The sequence below is a fragment of the Phaenicophaeus curvirostris genome, chromosome 2 (assembly GCF_032191515.1).
Source record: "Phaenicophaeus curvirostris isolate KB17595 chromosome 2, BPBGC_Pcur_1.0, whole genome shotgun sequence".
NCBI classification, from domain to species: domain Eukaryota; kingdom Metazoa; phylum Chordata; class Aves; order Cuculiformes; family Cuculidae; genus Phaenicophaeus; species Phaenicophaeus curvirostris.
In genome coordinates, this window is record NC_091393.1 from 30,935,086 (window position 1) to 30,952,613 (window position 17,528).

The 17,528-nt window shown below is 55.9% G+C and overlaps 2 protein-coding genes across 2 annotated transcripts in view; one reads left to right on the forward strand and one right to left on the reverse strand.

Moving 5' to 3' along the window:
- The window catches only part of LOC138717786 (guanylate-binding protein 1-like), an 86,264-nt gene extending 81,123 nt beyond the window's left edge, over positions 1–5,141 (reverse strand). Inside the window, exon 1 of the mRNA XM_069851624.1 lies at positions 5,134–5,141. The gene's annotated coding sequence lies outside the window, so the exon portion shown is untranslated. The remainder of the gene's footprint in view (positions 1–5,133) is intronic.
- LOC138717789 (uncharacterized) lies at positions 138–4,956 on the forward strand. The gene is made up of 6 exons (XM_069851632.1): positions 138–218; positions 1,101–1,190; positions 2,192–2,306; positions 2,775–2,889; positions 3,256–3,670; positions 4,715–4,956. The coding sequence occupies exons 2-5, from the start codon at positions 1,162–1,164 to the stop codon at positions 3,615–3,617; spliced, it is 621 nt and encodes a 206-aa protein (XP_069707733.1). The 5' UTR covers positions 138–218; positions 1,101–1,161; the 3' UTR covers positions 3,618–3,670; positions 4,715–4,956.
- Positions 5,142–17,528: the final 12,387 nt, after the last annotated feature.

Here is a 17,528-nt window from a genome sequence, read left to right on the forward strand (position 1 = left end):
TGGGGTGTCGTGCGCGGTGGCGAGAGCTGCAGGGGCAGGGGGGGTTCATTTCATGCACGGTTACTTGGAGTATTTTGCTGTAACAGCTCCTTCCTATTGCTCTGTCAGCAGAGAGAGTCTGACGACTGATGATGAGAGAGCCCCTGCGGGATCCCGACCCCTCCCCAGGGCGAGGGGGGAAGCGACGTGGCGGTGCCCTCCAGGCCAGCAGCGTTCAGGCACGTGGCTTTCTTGGGACTCACTCCTCTTTGCTAATCACTGTCGATCGAGTTGACAGTGCAAGCCAGAGTGTTCTCCACTTTGGGTTAGCAAGCGCTGGCATCGTGTTTGTGAATGCCGGATTGAGGTGACAATACCAGGGTGCCGTGGGCTTTTCCAGCCGACCCTGTGCACACCACGCACAAGCCATTGCCCCCACGCACACGCCGTGCACGTGCCAGGCTAGCGCCACAACCACCCCACGCACACTCCACGCGCGTGCTTTGAACATGCAAGCAACACGTCACACAGGCCATGCGTGTTTTGTGCGTGAAGTGTACGTGCCATCCCCAGGCAGTGCATACGCTAGCACACACCATGAAGATGAAACATCAGACACGCACACGCCCTGCACACACAAGCAACATGCCACACACACACCGTGCACACACCAGACACACTGCAAGCACGCCGCACGTGTGCCAAGAGGGGAAAGAGGAGAAGGGGAGCTTTGGAAAGCGCTTTTATGTTGTCAGTGTAGAGAGAGCCAGGAGGGAGGTCGCTTCTTTGATTCCCTTCTGTAACCAAGCTTCTTTGCATTTAAAACTCTTCTGTGTCACAGAGTTTTGCAACGGTGCAATATCCGTTACGCTTGCTGCAGATCCTCTCGGTTCAGACATTTCTCTGTTTCCAGTCACACTGAATACCTGTTTAGCCTTCTTGTCTGTTTTGAAGCTTAACGTCTTTTTAGACTTCTTTTTAGTATTTGTGTTAAAATACGTCTGGTAACAGCGGCATGTAAGGGGAGTTGTCGCATTCTTAATGGTAACTGTAGAGTTAAGGTACCTCGAGTGTCTTGGGGAAATGCAGACGCACCTCTTAGATGTCCCTCGTCCTTGCAGAGCACTATGGAGCCTTCCCATCTCTCTTGTACGCTCGCGGCGGAAGAAGAGGAGGGCGCCCATGGTGAAACAGAAGCGATTGCCATTCAGGTGAGAGGAGAAACATCCAGTCAGCACAGGTTCATGAAAGGCAGGTCTCGCCAAACTAATCTGATCGCCTTCTATGACGAAGTGACTTGCTTACTGGATGAGGGAAAGGCTGTGGATGTGGTCTTCCTGGACTTCAGTAAAGCCTTTGACATGGTTTCTCACAGCATTCTGCTTGAGAAACTGTCACGTCTGGCTTGGACAGGTGCGCACTCTCCTGGGTGGAAAACTGGTTGGCTGGAGGGCCCAGAGAGTGGTGGGAAATGGTGTGAAATCCAGCTGGAGGCCAGTGACAAGTGGGGTTCCCCAGGGCTCAGTTCTGGGTCCAGCTCTGTTCAGTGTCTTTATCAATGACCTGGATGAAGGCATTGAGTTCACCCTTAGCAACTTTTGAGGATGATGCTAAGCTGGGTGGAAGTGTGGATCTGCTGGGAGGTAGGGAGGCTCCAAAGGGATCTGAACAGGCTGGACCGCTGGGCAGAGTCCAATGGCGTGAGGTTTAACAAGGCCAAATGCCAGGTCTTGCACTTGGGGTGCAACAACCCTATGCAGTGCTACAGACTAGGAGAAGTCTGGCTAGAAAGCTGCCTGGAGGAGAGGGACCTGGGGGTGTTGGTTGACAGCGACTGAACCTGAGCCAGCAGTGGCCCAGGTGGCCAAGAAGGCCAATGGCACCTTGGCTTGGATCAGAAACGGCGTGTCCAGCAGGTCTAGGGAGGTTATTCTCCGTCTGTGCTCGGCACAGGTGAGACCTCACCTTGAATCCTGTGTTCAGTTTTGGGCCCCTCGTCACAAGAAGGATGTTGAGGCTCTAGAGCGAGTTTTTTTTTTTACGGAAAGGGTCTGTACGGAACAGGCTGCCCAGGGAGGTGGTTGAGTTGTCTTCCCTGAAGGTGTTTAAAGGACGGGTGGGTGAGGTGCTGAGAGGTATGGACTTAATGATCCTGGGGTCTTTTACAACCTAATGATTCTGTGATTCTGTGATTCTGTCTCTTTCCTGACAGCCCAAAAAGCCAGTCCGGAGAATGCCCTTGTTGCAGAAAACCTGGCAAAAGTCTCGCAGAACAGCCCTGCTTTTTCAAAGCCCGGTATTCTTCTGTCCCGTCGCGAGGAGTAACGGTGATTTTCTCGTGCTTATTGCTGCCCCCTCAGCGTCTGTCCTCTTCTCTAAGTGTGGCTGAACCGGTGCCTCAGGAGGTCGCCAGGTGGGAAAGAGCGGCTGCTAAAATATTTTTCCTGTTAGCTCAAGGACTAAGGTATCCCATGGCGCTGAGCTCGGGGCGATGAGATGGAAGCGCGGCCTTTCAGAGGCTGCTGTACCTGGGTCAACTGCAGTACGCCTGCCTCCTTTGAGGAGAGCCTCTGTTTGGAAAACTCGGTCGCTTGTCCTCCGTCCGGCTGCATCGGAGTGGCAGGAAGAGCTAGAGGAGCGTGGTGGGCTCGGGCCCGTCTGGCACAGCTCAGAGGATACCGGGTGCTGGGATGTTGTGTGTGGTGGCAAGAGCTGCAGGGGTAGGAGGTGGTTCGTTTCAAGTACGCTTACTTGGAGTACTTTGCTGTAACAGCTCCTTCCTTTTGCTCTGTCAGCAGAGAGAACCTGGCAGAAGTGTTGGCGATGAGAGAGCCCCTGCGGGATCCCGACCCCTCCCCAGGGAGAGGGGGGAAGCGACATGGCGGTGCCCTCCAGGCCAGCAGCGTTTAGGTACGTGGCTTTCTCGGGACTCACTCCTCTTTGCTAATCACTGTCGATCGAGTTGACAGCGCGAGCTGGAGTGTTCTCTACATCGAGTTAGCGTGTGACGGCATCACATTTGAGTCTGTGCCAGATCGAGACGACAGTACTAGGGTGCGATGTGCTTCGCCAGGCGAACCTGTGCGAAGGGAAGCGTTGCTTTCAACGTGAGGAACAAAATTGTTCCTTGTGCCGGCAACAAAAAGGGAGCTGTGAAGTAACCCCAAGAGGGATTATGCAAGAGCATACTAAAGTAGCCAGTGTCGCTGTTGAGCTGCCTTCAGACTGTCTTTTCCACTTTCCCTGTTGCAAACTGACTCCTCGTTAACTTTACAGTTGCTCTGAAAAGAGGCTCCCAAAGCCAGCCCCGCAAACGACAGAGGCAGCTCTGCCGAGCTGGCTGGGTTTCCAAGCTCTACAAGCGTGGTTGTGGAAGCGGAATGATCTCTGTAAAATCCACAACCTCGAAGCGTGCCTCGCGTCTTCCTGGTGGCTCGCTCCAGTGCCCGAGGCAGCGAGCGCACTTACAGACAGGTGCCTCCTGCCTTCTTCGCACCGATGATCCCCCCCAGTCCCACTCCCCTGCTGCCAGTTTCACCCTCGTCAAAACTGCAAGCGTTTGCTTCCTTTTGGCTTTGATTGCTGTTTTCACAGGTTCATGTGGCAAACCCGGTGCGCGAATAAATACCGCAGCGTAGGAGTGAAGCCAGCGACCGGCCACTGACCGTGCCGAAGTCTCCCGACGTCTCAGGTAGTTGCTGGCGTGGATGGGCTTGCATGTGATCATAGGAGGGAGGTCTCATTGCTCTCCGCTCTCTTGACAGGCGGAGAGGAGTGGGAGCGGTTGCTTTTGTGTGGCTGCTCAGCCTCAAACCTACACTCGGTTCTGTTCTTGTTATGCTTGATGTGCGGGTGGGGGTGAGCTGCGTCTGAGGCACGGCACGCGGGCAGTGCCATGTGGTCTCCGTGGCCTCGCTTCGCATCCAGGCATCTTGTCCTCTGGAGGCCAAACCAGGCTTTGTTCCTTCCTACAACTGTCGCGTGCCTGAACTAAACCAAAATGCCTCACCCGATCGCTGCCCGTCTCTGCCGGGCTGAGTCCCTTTCCTGCAGAGGCTTTGGTGACAGGCGCTTGCTGAACGGGCGCCGACGCGTGTGTCTGGAAGAGCTGCCTCGCCGTCGCACCTCTCGCCTCCGCGCGCGTGTTTCTCAGGCCTGTAGTCTGGGCCAAGCTCGAGTTGCGTGCAGTGACGTGGTTCCTGCCAGCCGGCGCGTTGCGGGTCTGACCCCGGCAAGAGAAGAGGCGTGCCGGGGGGAGCCTTCTGTGCCTCAGGAGGAGGATAAATAGCAGGGTGCCCGGGCTGCTTTTCTATGCTGGGCTGTCACGCGGGCGTGATTTAGAACATCTTAGTGTAACGAGTTTACACGGGGTAAGGCTCGGTTTGGTTTTGTTTCTCTTTTTGACCAAGTTCATCTAACAGAATAACTGTTAAAACGAATCACGTTCTCTATGGACTTCTCTGAAACTTGGTCCGGTGACACTGCTTTCCGTCTGGCGAGTCCTCCCGTTCCTTGCGGTTTCCTTTCGGGGGTATGAGTGAAACCCTTGGCCGTTCTTTTGAAGGAGATTCTCTTCTCGGCTTGCTTTGGGGGGGCTGTAGAGCAGGGGCTGCGGGAGTTGGAAGGTCAGAGAAGGAAACATGGGTGAAGGAGGAAAGCGTTTTTGTCCTGGGGCCGAGGGCCGCCTCATCTCATCACCCTGCTAACGATCCTTTCTGTGCATTCCCTCCTGCAGGTCTCTCTCCTCTGTGCGGCGTAGGAAGTGGATTCCTCTCCTCCTGCGCACGCCCAGGTGGAAGACGCGGCCTCGTCCAGACCCTCTGTCCCGGTCGCGCTGCCGCCACCTTTGCTGCGTGACTGGGAAGAGCGTGTCTGTCTCCAAGGATCCTTTGGCCTCTTCTGCCCAGGTGTGGGGAAGCCAGAGGAACCCCGTGTAAACCAGTGTTGTCCACATTAAAGCTTTTGATCGGTCGCCAACTGCCGTACGCGTTTTGCTTATTCAGTGTTGGAAATGAAGAAAGAAGGTGGTGGAGGCCGTTCGGGGCACGTGGCGATGGCGCCGCGAGCCACAGTCCGGCACGGGGAGCGCTGTGCTGCACAGGCTCCGAGTTGGCAGCCGGCTGCACGCTGTACGGGTGGCCGATGGGCTCGGACGGGCTCGCTGGCGGCTGGAGGCACGTGCCGGATCGCGATGGCGTGCGGATGTTCGGCAGGAAAGTGTTCTGACTGTCGATGCGTCTGCCGCTTCCAAAGTCCCCTCGTGTCGGACTGGAATTCCGCGTCCTTTCCCGCAGCGGGTCAGTTGTTCCTTTCCAGCCTGCCCGTATGGCACAGCCGCAGGGCCTCCCGTCGGAACGGCGTCCGTCGTCCGGAGACGGCGTGCGGGAGCGGGGAAAGCCGCGGCCTTACCCCTGGAGGCGCCACCTCTCCCTTTCAGCCGCCGCTCGGAGGTTTCCCGGCCGCAGAGGGCTCGGAGAGCGGCCCCTCGGCGGGGAGAGCGGAGCCCGTGGCCTCCGCGGTGCCCGTGAGCGCAGCCCTGCTCGCCGCGGGACCGGAGCGAAGGGGCGGCCCGGGGGAAGGCAGGCGTGGTCTGCGCTGCTGCGGAGCCCGGCAGCGGGGGAGGGTGTGCGGGCAGCGCCGCGGGAGCTGCTGCTCCGGGCGGTTCGGCGCCCGTCGGGATCGAACCCGCGACGGGAGAAAACGGTGAAAACGGGAACGACGGCAAAAAGAGCTTCGGCCGGCTCGGTGCTGCCGCGTCGTGGCCGCGGGGCGGTACTGCAGCCCCGGGACGTGTGGCGACTCAGTGCTGCCTTGCCGTGGCCGCGGGCGGTACTGCAGCCCCGGGCGGGGGGGGCGCACAGGGGCCCGATCATTGACCATATAAGGGCAAACCGGGCCAAGTGCCATAAAAACGAAAATTGCCATAAAGGGGCAAATTGAGTATATGAGGGCGAACTTGGCCAACTGCCATAAAAGAGCAAAGTGACCATATACGGGCAAATTGCCATAAGAGAGAAAAGTGGCCCTGTAAGGGAAAACTGGGCCAATTGCCATAAAAGGTCAAATTAACAATATAAGGGCAAATTGAGGACATAAGGCAAACTGGGCCAATTACCATAAAAGGGCAAATTGAGCATATAAGTGCAAACTGGCCAAATTGACAATAAGAGGGCAAATCGTCCATCAAACGGGCACAGGACACGGCACGGGCAAAGCGGGATCCAGAGGCGACCAATCAGAGTGCGGAGTCCCCAGCCAATCGGAACACAAAGCTGGCAAAGTGGGATTGAGAATCGACCAATCAGAGCCGGAGGAACAGCCAATCAGAAGGCAGCGCTGACAAGGTGGGATCGAGAAGCGACCAATCAGAGCGCGGAACGCACAGCCCTTCGATGCCCAAGGTAATGAATAGGGGGTGCCAAGTGCTGCCGCGCCGTGGCCGCGGAGCGGTACTGCAGCCCGGGGCTGAGGGGGACGGGACGGCCCACAGGGGCGGGGCGGGGAGCAGGGCGGGGCGCGGGGAGGGGAGCGGTGCAGAACGGAGAGGGACAACGTCCCGCATCCCCCTCTGAAGCCCCCCCCGCCCCTGTCCGCGGTGCACGAGTCCCCTCGGCTCGGCCCCGCGCGGCTCGCTCAGGCTGCGTTGGGCTCCGCTCGGTGCCGGCAGGCTGCCGTTGAAACGGGCCCCGCGGGGACAGCGGGCGCCATGCTAAACGGAACGCAGTCGCTCCATGAGGTGCGCCGCCATGTTCTACGGCACGCATGCGCAGTGAGTCCTAAGGGACGTCGTCATGTTGCATGGCACGCATGCGCAGTGACTGCTGATGGGCGCCGCCATGTTGGACGGCACGCATGCGCAGTGACTGCACATGGGCGCCGCCATGTTGGACTGCACGCATGCGCGGTGATTGCAGATGGGCGCCGCCATGTTGGACTGCACGCATGCGCAGTGACTGCCTGTGGGCGCCGCCATGTTGGACTGCACGCATGCGCGGTGATTGCAGATGGGCACCGCCATGTTGGACTGCACGCATGCGCAGTGACTGCCTGTGGGCGCCGCCATGTTGGACTGCACGCATGCGCATTGTCTGCTTATGGGCGCCGCCATGTTGTACGGCACGCATGCGCATTGTCTCCTTATGGGCGCCGCCATGTTGTACGGCACGCATGCGCATTGACTCCATATGGGCGCCGCCATGTTGTACGGCACGCATGCACATTGTCTCCTTACGGGCGCCGCCATGTTGGACTGCACGCATGCGCAGTGACTGCAAATGGGCGCCGCCATGTTGTACACTACGCATGCGCATTGGCTACATTGTAGGTGCCGCCATGTTGTACGGCACGCATGCGCAGTGGCTACATTATACGCACCACCACGTCCTACGGCACGCATGCGCAGTGGATCCTCCGCTCAGCCACCGCCAGCCAATCAACGCCCGTAGAGCGGCTGTAGGGCGGGCCCTGCAGCGAGCGCTCCCATTGGCCGGAATCCCTGCGCTCGGGATGAATGGGGCGGGGACTCAGTGCTGCCGCGTCGTGGCCGCGGAGCGGTACTGCAGCCCGGGGCGGGGGAACGGGACGGCCCACAGGGGCGGGCGAGCCGGGAGGGGCGGGGCGGGGAGAGAGGCGAAGAGCGGCTTGCAGCCGCGCGGCGCCGTTCGGGACGTCTCGGCTCTGCTCTCCGCTGCCCTTCCGCCCGCCGCCACTGCGGCCAACGGGGTGCGGGCTGGGGCAGGGACAGCGCCCCCAGGGCCCCCGTGTCCCCCCCAGGTCGGGAGCGGCTCGAACGGGGCCGGGTCGGGTGAGTCAGAGGCGCCCGGAGAGGCGCGGGGGAGCGCTCTGTGGCCGGCGGCGCCGCTCCGGGCTCGCTGTCCGTGAGCCGCGGCCCTCCCGGGGCCGGCTCGGGCTCAGGGGCGGTCGGGGCCTTCGGGGCTGCGTCTGCGCTCGGCGTGCGGCCCCGCGGGGGAGATCCCCGCTCGGGAGGGGGAGGAGGGAGCGGGGGAAGGGAAGGAGGGGAGAGAGGGGGAGAGCAGGGGGGGAGGATGGGGCACAATGGGAGGAGAAGGGGGGAGAGAAGGAGGAGGGGAAGAGGGGAAGGAGCGGAAAGGGAGGTTTGGAAAGCGCTTTTGTGTTGTCGGTCTAGAGAGAGCGGGGGTGGGGGTGACGCTTTTTTGGGGTGTCATGCGCGGTGGCGAGAGCTGCAGGGGCAGGGGGGGTCATTTCAAGCACGGTTACTTGGAGTCTTTTGCCCTAACAGCTCGTTCCTTTTGCTTTGATACAGGATTATGGGGAGGAGGGGACTGAGTGCCCGTGGGTTGAAATCAGGGGAGCCCACAAGAAGGCTGATGTTGTGATGGAGTCTGTTACAGACCAGCCAGCTGAGAAGAAGCAGCTGATGAGCTCTTCTGTCAACAACTGGGGATAGTCTCAAGATCGCTCCCTCTGGTCCTCGTGGGAGACTTCAACCTTCCAGGTATCTGCTGGAAGTACAATACAGCGGAGAGGAAGCAGTCTAGGAGGTTCCTGGAGTGCGTGGGAGACAGCTTCCTCACACGGCTGGTGAGTGAACTGACAAGGGAAGGTGCCCTCGTGGACCCGCTGTTCATGAACAGAGAAGGCCTGTGGGGAATGTGGTAGGAGGACGCCTGGGACAAAGCGATCACGAGATGATGGGGTTTTCAGTTCTAGGTGAGGTGAAGAGGGAGATTAGCACAGCAGTCACATTAAACTTCCAGAGGGCAGACTTTGGACTGTTCAGAAGGCTGGTTGGGAAAGTCCCGTGGGAGACAGTCCTTAAGGGCAGGGGAGCCCACGAGGGCTGGGAGCTCTTCAAAAAGGAAATCCTAGCAGCTCAGCAGCAAGCCATCGCCATGCTCCAGAAAAGGAGCCGGCAGGGGAGAAAACCAGCTTGGTTGACTAGGGAGATAGTTGATAGGGAGACTTGAGAGACATCAAAAAAAAGAGGAGGGTCTGTGAGCTTTGGAAGAAGGGACAGGCATCTTGGGTGGACTACAGGGAGGAAGTGAGATCATGCAGAGGGAAAACGAGGGGGGCTGAGGCCCAACTAGAAATCAAATTGGCTAAGTCTGTGAAAGATAACAGAAAATCTTTCTATAAATACGTTAACAATAAAAGGAGGACTAGGGAGAGTGTTCAGTTCCTATTGGGTGCAGAAGGGACAACAGTGACAGGGGACGAGGGCAAGGCTGAGGTACTTAATGCCTTCTTTGCCTCAGTCTTTAATAGTAAGGAAGGTTGTTCCCTCTGTGTACAAACCCAGGAATTAAAGGAGCAGAATGAGGCTCCCATGATCCAAGAGGAGGTGGTCAGAGCCTTGCTTGCCCAGCTAGACACCACAGGTCTATGGGGCCGGATGGGATCCACCCAAGAGTATTAAAGGAGCCGTGGATGTGCTGGCCAAACCCCTTTCCATCATCTTCCAACAGTCCTGGCTGACTGGGGCAGTTCTACTCGACTGGAGGCTGATGTTGTGCCCATCTACAGGAATGGTTGCAGGGAGGATCCAGGGAACTCCTGGCCTTGTCAGTCTGACCTCAGTGCTGGGAAAAGTCACGGAACAGGTGATCTTGAGTGCTATCATGAAGCACATGCAAGAAAACTGGGTGATCAGGCCCAGTCAACACGGGTTCATGAAAGGCAGGTCTTGCCAAACTAACCTGATCGCCTTCTATGACAAAGTGACTCGGCTGCTGGATGAGGGAAAGGCTGTGGATGTGGTCTTCCTGGACTTCAGTAAAGCCTTTGACACACTTTCTCACAGAATTCTGCTTGAGAAACTGTCAGCCTCTGGCCCAGACAGGCGCACACTCTCCTGGGTGGAAAACTGGTTGGATGGTCGGGCTCAGAGAGTGGTGGGAAATGGAGTTAACTCCAGCTGGAGGCCAGAGACAAGTGGGGTTCCCCAGGGCTCAGTGCTGGGTCCAGCCCTGTTCAATGTCTTTATCAATGACCTGGATGAAGGGGTTGAGTGCACCCTGAGCAAGTTTGTGGATGACACTAAGCTGAGGTTGTTTAGCCTGGAGAAGAGGAGGCTGAGGGGAGACCTTATTGCTCTCTACAACTACCTGAAGGGAGATTGTGGAGAGGAGGGAGCTGGGCTCTTCTCCCAGGTGACAGGGGACAGGATGAGAGGGAATGGCCTCAAGCTCCACCAGGGGAAGTTCAGGCTGAACATCAGGATAAAATATTACACGGAAAGGGTCATTGGTCCCTGGCAGAGGCTGCCCAGGGCGGGGGTTGAGTCACCTTCCCTGCAGGTGTTTAAAGGACGGGTGGAGGAGGTGCTGAGGGGCATCGCTTAGTGGTTGATGGGAATGGTTGGACTCAATGATCCAGTGGGTCCTTTCCAACCTATGGATTCTATGATTCTATGATTCTTTTTGCTTTGTCAGCAGAGACAATCTGACAGAAGTATTGATGATGAGAGAGCTCCTGTGGGATCCCGACGCCTCCTCAGGGAGAGAGGAAGAAGCGACGTGCTGGTGCCCTCCAAGCCAGCAGGATTTGGGTATGTGGCTTCCTCGGGACTCATTACTCTTTCTTAATCACTGTTGATCGTGTTGACGGCGCGAGCCGAAGCATTCTCCGCTTTGGGTTAGCATGTGACGGCATCGCGTTTAGTGAACGCTGGATCGAGACAACAATACTAGGGTGGCAGGGGCTTCGCCAGCCGACCCTGTGCACGCCACGCAGCATGAACATGGCGCACACATGCCAGGCCCACGCCCCACACATGCAATTCACCCCCATGCACATTGTGCTGCCCCCATGCACACGCCATGCACGTGCCAGGCTAGCGCCACAACCACCCCATGCACGTGCTTTGAACATGCAAGTGGCATGCCACACACCAGCCAGGCACACGCCAGGCACACGCCATGCACACACCTTGCACACACAAGCAGCATACCACATACCACACGCATGTATTGCACACGCAGGCAACATGCCACGCATGCCATGCATGTGTTGTGTACATGCCACGCACTCCACACACAGGCCACTGCTTCCATGCACATTCCAGGCTCATGCCACAACAGTCAAGCACATGTCACGCACACGCCTTCCACATGCAGGCAACATGCCACGCATGCCACACTCTCCCTGTGTATGTTATGTACGGGCTGTGTACATACCATACACATGCCATGGACATGCTAGCACATACCATGAAGATGACATGCCAGCCACACTGCAAGCATGCTGCACACACACGAAGAGGGAAAGGAGGAGAAGGGGAGCTTTGGAAAGCGCTTTTATGTTGTTAGTGTAGAGAGTGCCAGGGGGGAGGTCGCTTCTTTGATTCTCTTCTACAACCAGGCTTCTTTGCATTTAAAACCCTTCCGTGTCACAGGGTTTATAATGGTGCAACATCCGTTACGCTTGCTGCAGATCCTCTTGGTTCAGACGTTTCTCTGTTTCCAGTTACACAGAATACCTGTTCAGCCTTCTCATCTATTTTGAGGCTTAGCATCTTTTTAGACTTCTTTTTAGTGTTTGTGTTAAACTATGTCCCGTAACAGTGGTACGGAAGGCGAGTTGTTGCGTTTTTAACGGTAACTGTAGAGTTAAGGTACCTCAAGTACCTTGGGGAAATGCAGACACTCCTCTTAGAGGTCCCTCATCTTTGCAGAGCGCTGTGGAGCCTTCCCTTCTCTCTCATACACTCGCGGCGGAAGAAGAGGAGGGCGTCCATGGGTGAAAGGGAAGCGGTTGCCATTCAGGTGAGAGGAGAAACGTCCGCTTTGCAGCTCTGAGTGAGGGTGACGTTTGTGATGCTGACTCCTGGTTCGGGAAGCAGCTTCTGGCTCCTCCGTTTGTTTCTCTGTGGATGAGGGCTCGGTGTATTGGCCCGGCTTCTGTGCCAGTGGCGTGGTCCTGTCGTTGACCACATCGTCGTTCATCGTGCGTGGGGGTGGGGGGCTTTGTCTGTTTTCTTACTTATGCTCCGATTGTCGCCTGTAACTGGACAAATGACTCTGTTAGCATCGTGATGGTATTCCGAGGTGGCGTTAAAAATTCCTTAACGTATCGTGCACGTCTCTCTTACCTCACAGCCCAAAAAGCCAGTCTGGAGAATGTCCTTACTGCAGAAAACCTGGCAAAAGTCTCGCAGAACTTCCCTGCTTTTTCAAAGCCCGATATTCTTCCACCTTCCATCCCGTCGTGAGGAGTAACGGTGAGTGAGCTGGCACGGCACGGGGGGAGAAGGAGGATGAACTTTATCTGCTCTCTGCTGGCTAAACGAAAGGGCTGTGGAACCATCTTCATGGCATCGTTGCCGAGCGAGGCCTCGTGTTGTTGCCCTTTAGCGTTCCTTTGCACGTGTGTACGTGTGCGCTTATGCACGAGTTGATGTTGCGTCACGGCTGTCGGGTGAAAGCCCCGGTGAAGGCGATGGCCGAGCAGAATGCGCGCAGGCCGTCCGACGCTGTTCAGAAGGCGGTTGGATCCCTGACGAGCCTGCAGAGGCACCTCAAGCCCCGCAAGGGTGGAACGTTCATGTTCCCTTGGCGTGGAGACGGATGGTGGTGTAACTGAGCGGGTAGCTTCGCTGTTGGGATCTGCAGCTGGAAGCTGTTGTGGGGTCGTCCTGTGGGTCTGAATTTTTCCAGTGCGGAGGCCGTGTGCTGGGACCGCCGATCTGCTTGCTAAGCCAGAGGGACCAGCTCTAGGGGTGCAAAGGTGACGCGGTGTTGGCCGTCCTCGCCACACGAGAGCCGGCAGCACCGGGGGCCTACTTAGCATGAGGGTGTCTGCAGCTGAAGTGGCTTCTGTTACCTCTCTCTGCTCAGATTGGGCAGATCTCATCCTTCAAGCGAACGCAGAAGGCTCCGTATGCTCCCAGGTCCCATAGAAAGGGAAGTTTGTGAATTCCCCGACTGCAGTAACCCCTGCTGCTGCCTGTGGATTGTTGTGCCAAAGACACCCTTCGTGCAGGGAGGGGGCACATGGGAGATGGGTGACGCGCTTACGTAAAGAGTGTCCTGCGGGTGGTGTGTCTCCTCGGAGCCGTGTGAAAGCCGACCTCCGCTTTCTCTTCCCCTCTAGAGCGGGCCGAGGATGGGCTGCAAGGCCGAGAAAACCAGAGCGAGGCAAGCGGCCAGCTAGACTCAAAGTGGGGAGAAACACTGATGCCTGGTGAACAAAGGAGTTTCCACTGCTGACACGGATGAGAACAGATGTCGCGAGCGTCCTTCTGTTGGGGGCCGGCAAGGGAACCGCTTCTCTGGGGAGAACTTGCACACGGCCGGGGGGTTCTGTCATGGGAGGTGACTGAAACCCGATACCCGATCCTGGCTGATCCTGGCTTCGTGAAGGAGAAGAAAGGGCTGTGAGACCTGAAGGCAGGGCTCTGCTTCGAGGCAAAGGTGAGTGCCCCATGCACACGCCATACACATTCTAGGCTCACGCTATGCTCACCCTATGCATACGCCATGCACAAGCCTTGCGTACACCACTGCGCCCATGCACACGCTGTGCACATGCCAGGCTCATGCCACAACCACCCCATCCACATGACACACACACGCCTTGCACACACAAGGAACATGTCACACACGCCACACATGCCATGTGCTTGTTATGTTTATGCCTCGTACATGCTCACACACACCATAGACACGGCAGCACGCTGCCCTCCCGCTGGCTGCGGCCAATGGGATGCAGGCTGGGACTGGGAGAGGGACAGCGCCCTGTGTCCCTCCTGTCCCCCCGAAACCCTCCTGTCCCTGCCTGGGGGGAGGGTGGGGATACACAGCCTTTCCTCTTATGTTTGCTCTCTTTTTTAGTTTCTCTAAGACAGCTTTATTGGACTTGAGTTTTAGCCTCATGACTGTGGATAAGACGTGGCTGAATGTGATGGGAAGACTGCTGGGAAAATGGCAAGAAGAAGATCAACAAGAAACACTGGAAGGAATCTTTTAATCTGTACAGTTTTTTAACAATGATAATTGATGTTTGGTGGCTTAATAACATCTATAATTTTATGTCATTTCAATCAAGCCTGGCTGTCATACATTGAACTTTCATTAAACCACCAACATTTTATCCTTAGGAGTAATTTCTTATTACCCATCCTAAGGGGGATGCTATAGTTTTGCTGTTAAAAGGGTGGGTCTTGTTCAAAAACCTCTGAAGGTCATAGTTGGGTTGGTTAAGTCTGTGCCACACCTGTGGTCAGCAATTAGGTACAGGTGAGGAGTTTGCCCCTTAAAAGGCCTCTTGATTTAGAGCTGGCTCTCCCCTGCAGCTGGAGCATTCAGTGAAGGAAGGGGCTACAGAAGCCTGCCTTTCTTCCTTTCTTTGCTGGGTTTTGAACAGTTAAGTGGTTTTCTTTGTGGTGCATTTGAGCCTCCAGTCATCGTTTCTTCTGTGAGTTTCAGGTAATGCTTTTGCTTGTGGGTTTGCTTTTTAGTCTTAGAGTAAAACTGGTTTGCAATGTGGCAGCTTCAGAGAAATGTTACCACAAACGTTTGCAGTCCATGTCGTCTTTCTTTGTTCTTGTTTTATTAGTAGAAGTAGGGATTTTTTTTTTAGCTTTTTTTTTCTTTAATCTATTGGGGCCCTAAGGATTTAGGCTCAGCCTAAATAAGATTTCCAGATTTCCAGTGTAGTTTTAGCGATATCTGTTACCGTTTTTCCCAGAGGTGGTTTGTTTAATTTGGGGTTTGTGTCGTAAGCAGTTGAAAACTATGTTTGCCCAGAACTTTTTGACGAAATGCCCAAGAAAACTGTTAGCTTGCCTCTTCCTAGCCAAGCTGGGTTTTTTTTATATTTTATGTATTTTATTTCAGACTGTAATGCCGAACAAAACTGCTACAATTTTACTGTAAATAGAGCTCAGCCCTAACTCGGTCTCTGCCGTTTCTAGAAGTTGTTCCAAAACCATCACGTGGCTTGGCACAGTTAAATACAATTGGCAGTCTCTGCTCCGTAAAGGTACTTAATGGAGCCACTGTGCAGGGTGAGCTGGTTTTCACATTGGGATGCAGTGAGGTTTATGCGAGTTAGCGCAGAGGGCACTGCCAGCCCTGTCCACGTCGTGTCTCTCTCAGCTGGAGTTGCTGTGTGTTGCTTGGAAAACGCCCTCGGTTTGGTTCTGGTTTCTGCAGTACATCCTCACATGGAATTTCACACAGGGAGTAACCGAAACAATTGTATAACTGGAGGGAATGGATAATGCAAGCGCCTTCCCATGGAGCTAGGGAACTCCCTCTGTTAAACAGGCTCTGTTTTTCTCCTCACCATAGTGGGGAGGGCTTGCTGCCGTGCCTGACTCCTTTATTGATGTGAGGCCGGAGATTATCATGAGAACAGAAAGGGACTGTCTGCAGAAGCAAGAATGATAATTAGGACCTGATATGGATCATCTGCCCGTGTCTTGCATCTTTAGTCAGTGAGGAAATGCCAATCCAAAAATTCCTAACTCACACACCATATGGTCTAACAAGCAGATATAATTAGATTGGAGAAGCTTCTCCTGCACTTGCGCAGGCGCAGGGTCGTGGTGTGGGGCTCAGGGCTGAAGTCGCCTCCATCTTCCTTGTGAATCGTCCGTGAGCCCAGTCTGTGCGCAGGCGCCTTCTCGTCCTGGTCGAGCTCCGAGTCCGCAGAGCAGGAGGCACTCGGCTTCCCCTTATCAGTGACTGAGCTCCTTCCCTTATCACCATCCAGGGTCTTGGAGGCCTTTGCTGGCAGACAGTGCCTATTTCAGTGAGCGAAGCCCTCTAAGTTTTTCGAGCTTTTCCCTTGTCTCATATGCCCGCACATCACACACACCTGCTTCCTAACCCTTAACAGAGTGAGAGAGGGTGATTCCCCAAAACAATAGGAGGACGAGCTGACCCTCTAAGGGCAAATCGACCATATAAGGCAAACTGGGAAAACGCCTTAAAAGGGCGAACTGGGCGAATTACCGAAAACTCTTGAGTGAAGAGACGGTGAGAGACTCGGGGTGGGCCCGCCGCCATCTTGAGTGAGGGCCTGGCGTGTCGGTGTCGCCCCCATCTTGAGTGAGGGCACGGCGTGTCGGTGTCGCCGCCATATTGAGTGAGGGCACGGCGAGGGACTCTGACGGGTCCGCCGCCATCTTGAGTGAGGGCACGGCGTGTCAGTATCGCCCCCATATGGAGTGAGGGCGCGAGGAGGGAGACGGGCAGGCCCGCCGCAATCTTGAGTGAGGTAGCGGCGTGTCGGTTTCGCCGCCATCTTGAGTGAGGGCACGAGGAGGGAAACAGGCAGGCACGACGCCATCTTGATTGAGGACACTGGGAGGAAGGCGGATGGGCCCGCCGCCATCTTGAGTGAGGCAACCGCCGATTGACCAGAACAGGGCAAAGTGACCATAGGAGGGAAAATTGACCGTATAAAGGCAAACGGGGCCAATATCCAGAAAAAGGAAACTTGACTATAAAAGTGCAAATTCACCATAAAAGGGCAAATTCGCCATATAAGGCGGTAAGGAGCGACACGGAACGACATGGAAACACGGAACAACACAGCACGGAACGACACTCGTGCCCCAAACCCCCCCGGAACCCTGAGTTATAGAGTTTGATTCCGCAAAACACAGCGAGGGGTTAAAGATCCTCCCCCCCTCCCCGCCCCGTCGGCTTTCAAAGGCCGCGCCTCCCCCCGGCTTCCTCCCCCCGTTGGCTGAGCCGCTCGGAGCGCGGCGGCCAATCAGCGGCGGCAGCGCGGCCGGGGGCGGGATCCCTGCGCTCGGGGAGAACGGGCGGGACTCAGTGCTGCCGCGCCGTGGCCGCGGCGCGGTACTGCAGCCGGGGGGATTGGGCGGGCGCACAGGGTCCCTGTCATTGACCGTGTAAGGGCAAACTACTTTAATTGCCATAAAAGAGCAAATTGACCATATAAGGGAAAACTTGGCCAATTGGCATAAAAGGTGAAATTAACAGTATAAGGGCAAGTTGAGCATATAAGGCAAGCTGGGAAAATTGCTCTTGAAATGGCAAATTTACCATATAAGACAAACAGGGCAAATTGCCATAGAAGGACAAATAAATCATAAAAGGGCAAATTGAAAATAAAAGGGCGAATTGATCATACAAGGGCAAACTTGGCCAATTGCCATAAAAGGATAGATTGACCGTTAAAAAGGAAATTGAGACTATAAGGGCAAACCGGGACAATTGCCGTCACAGGGCAATATGACCATAAAAGGGCCCAAACCAATCAGAACGCGGCACAGACAGAGTAGGATCGAGAAGCGACCAATCAGAGCGCGGAGTCTACAGCCAATCAGAACACGGCACAGGCAAGGTGGGATCAAGAAACCACCAATCAGAGCGCTTCATGCAGCCAATCAGAAGACAGCGCTGGCGAATTGGGATTGAGAAGTGACCAATCAGAGCGCGGAAAGCACAGCCAATCAGAAGACAGCGCTAGCAAAGTGGCATCGAGAATCGACCAGTCAGAGCTTGGAACGCACAGCCCTTCGATGCCCTAAGAAATGAATGGGGTGTGCCAAGTGCTGCCGCGCCGTGGCCGCGGAGCGGTACTGCAGC

Coding starts and splice junctions, on each gene's coding strand:
- LOC138717789 (XM_069851632.1), top strand. CDS start 1,162: ATGGTGAAACAGAAGCGATTGCCATTCAG. Junction 2,307..2,774: donor TCCCGTCGCGAGGAGTAACG/GTGATTTTCTCG, acceptor TTGCTCTGTCAG/CAGAGAGAACCTGGCAGAAG. Junction 2,890..3,255: donor TCCAGGCCAGCAGCGTTTAG/GTACGTGGCTTT, acceptor TTAACTTTACAG/TTGCTCTGAAAAGAGGCTCC.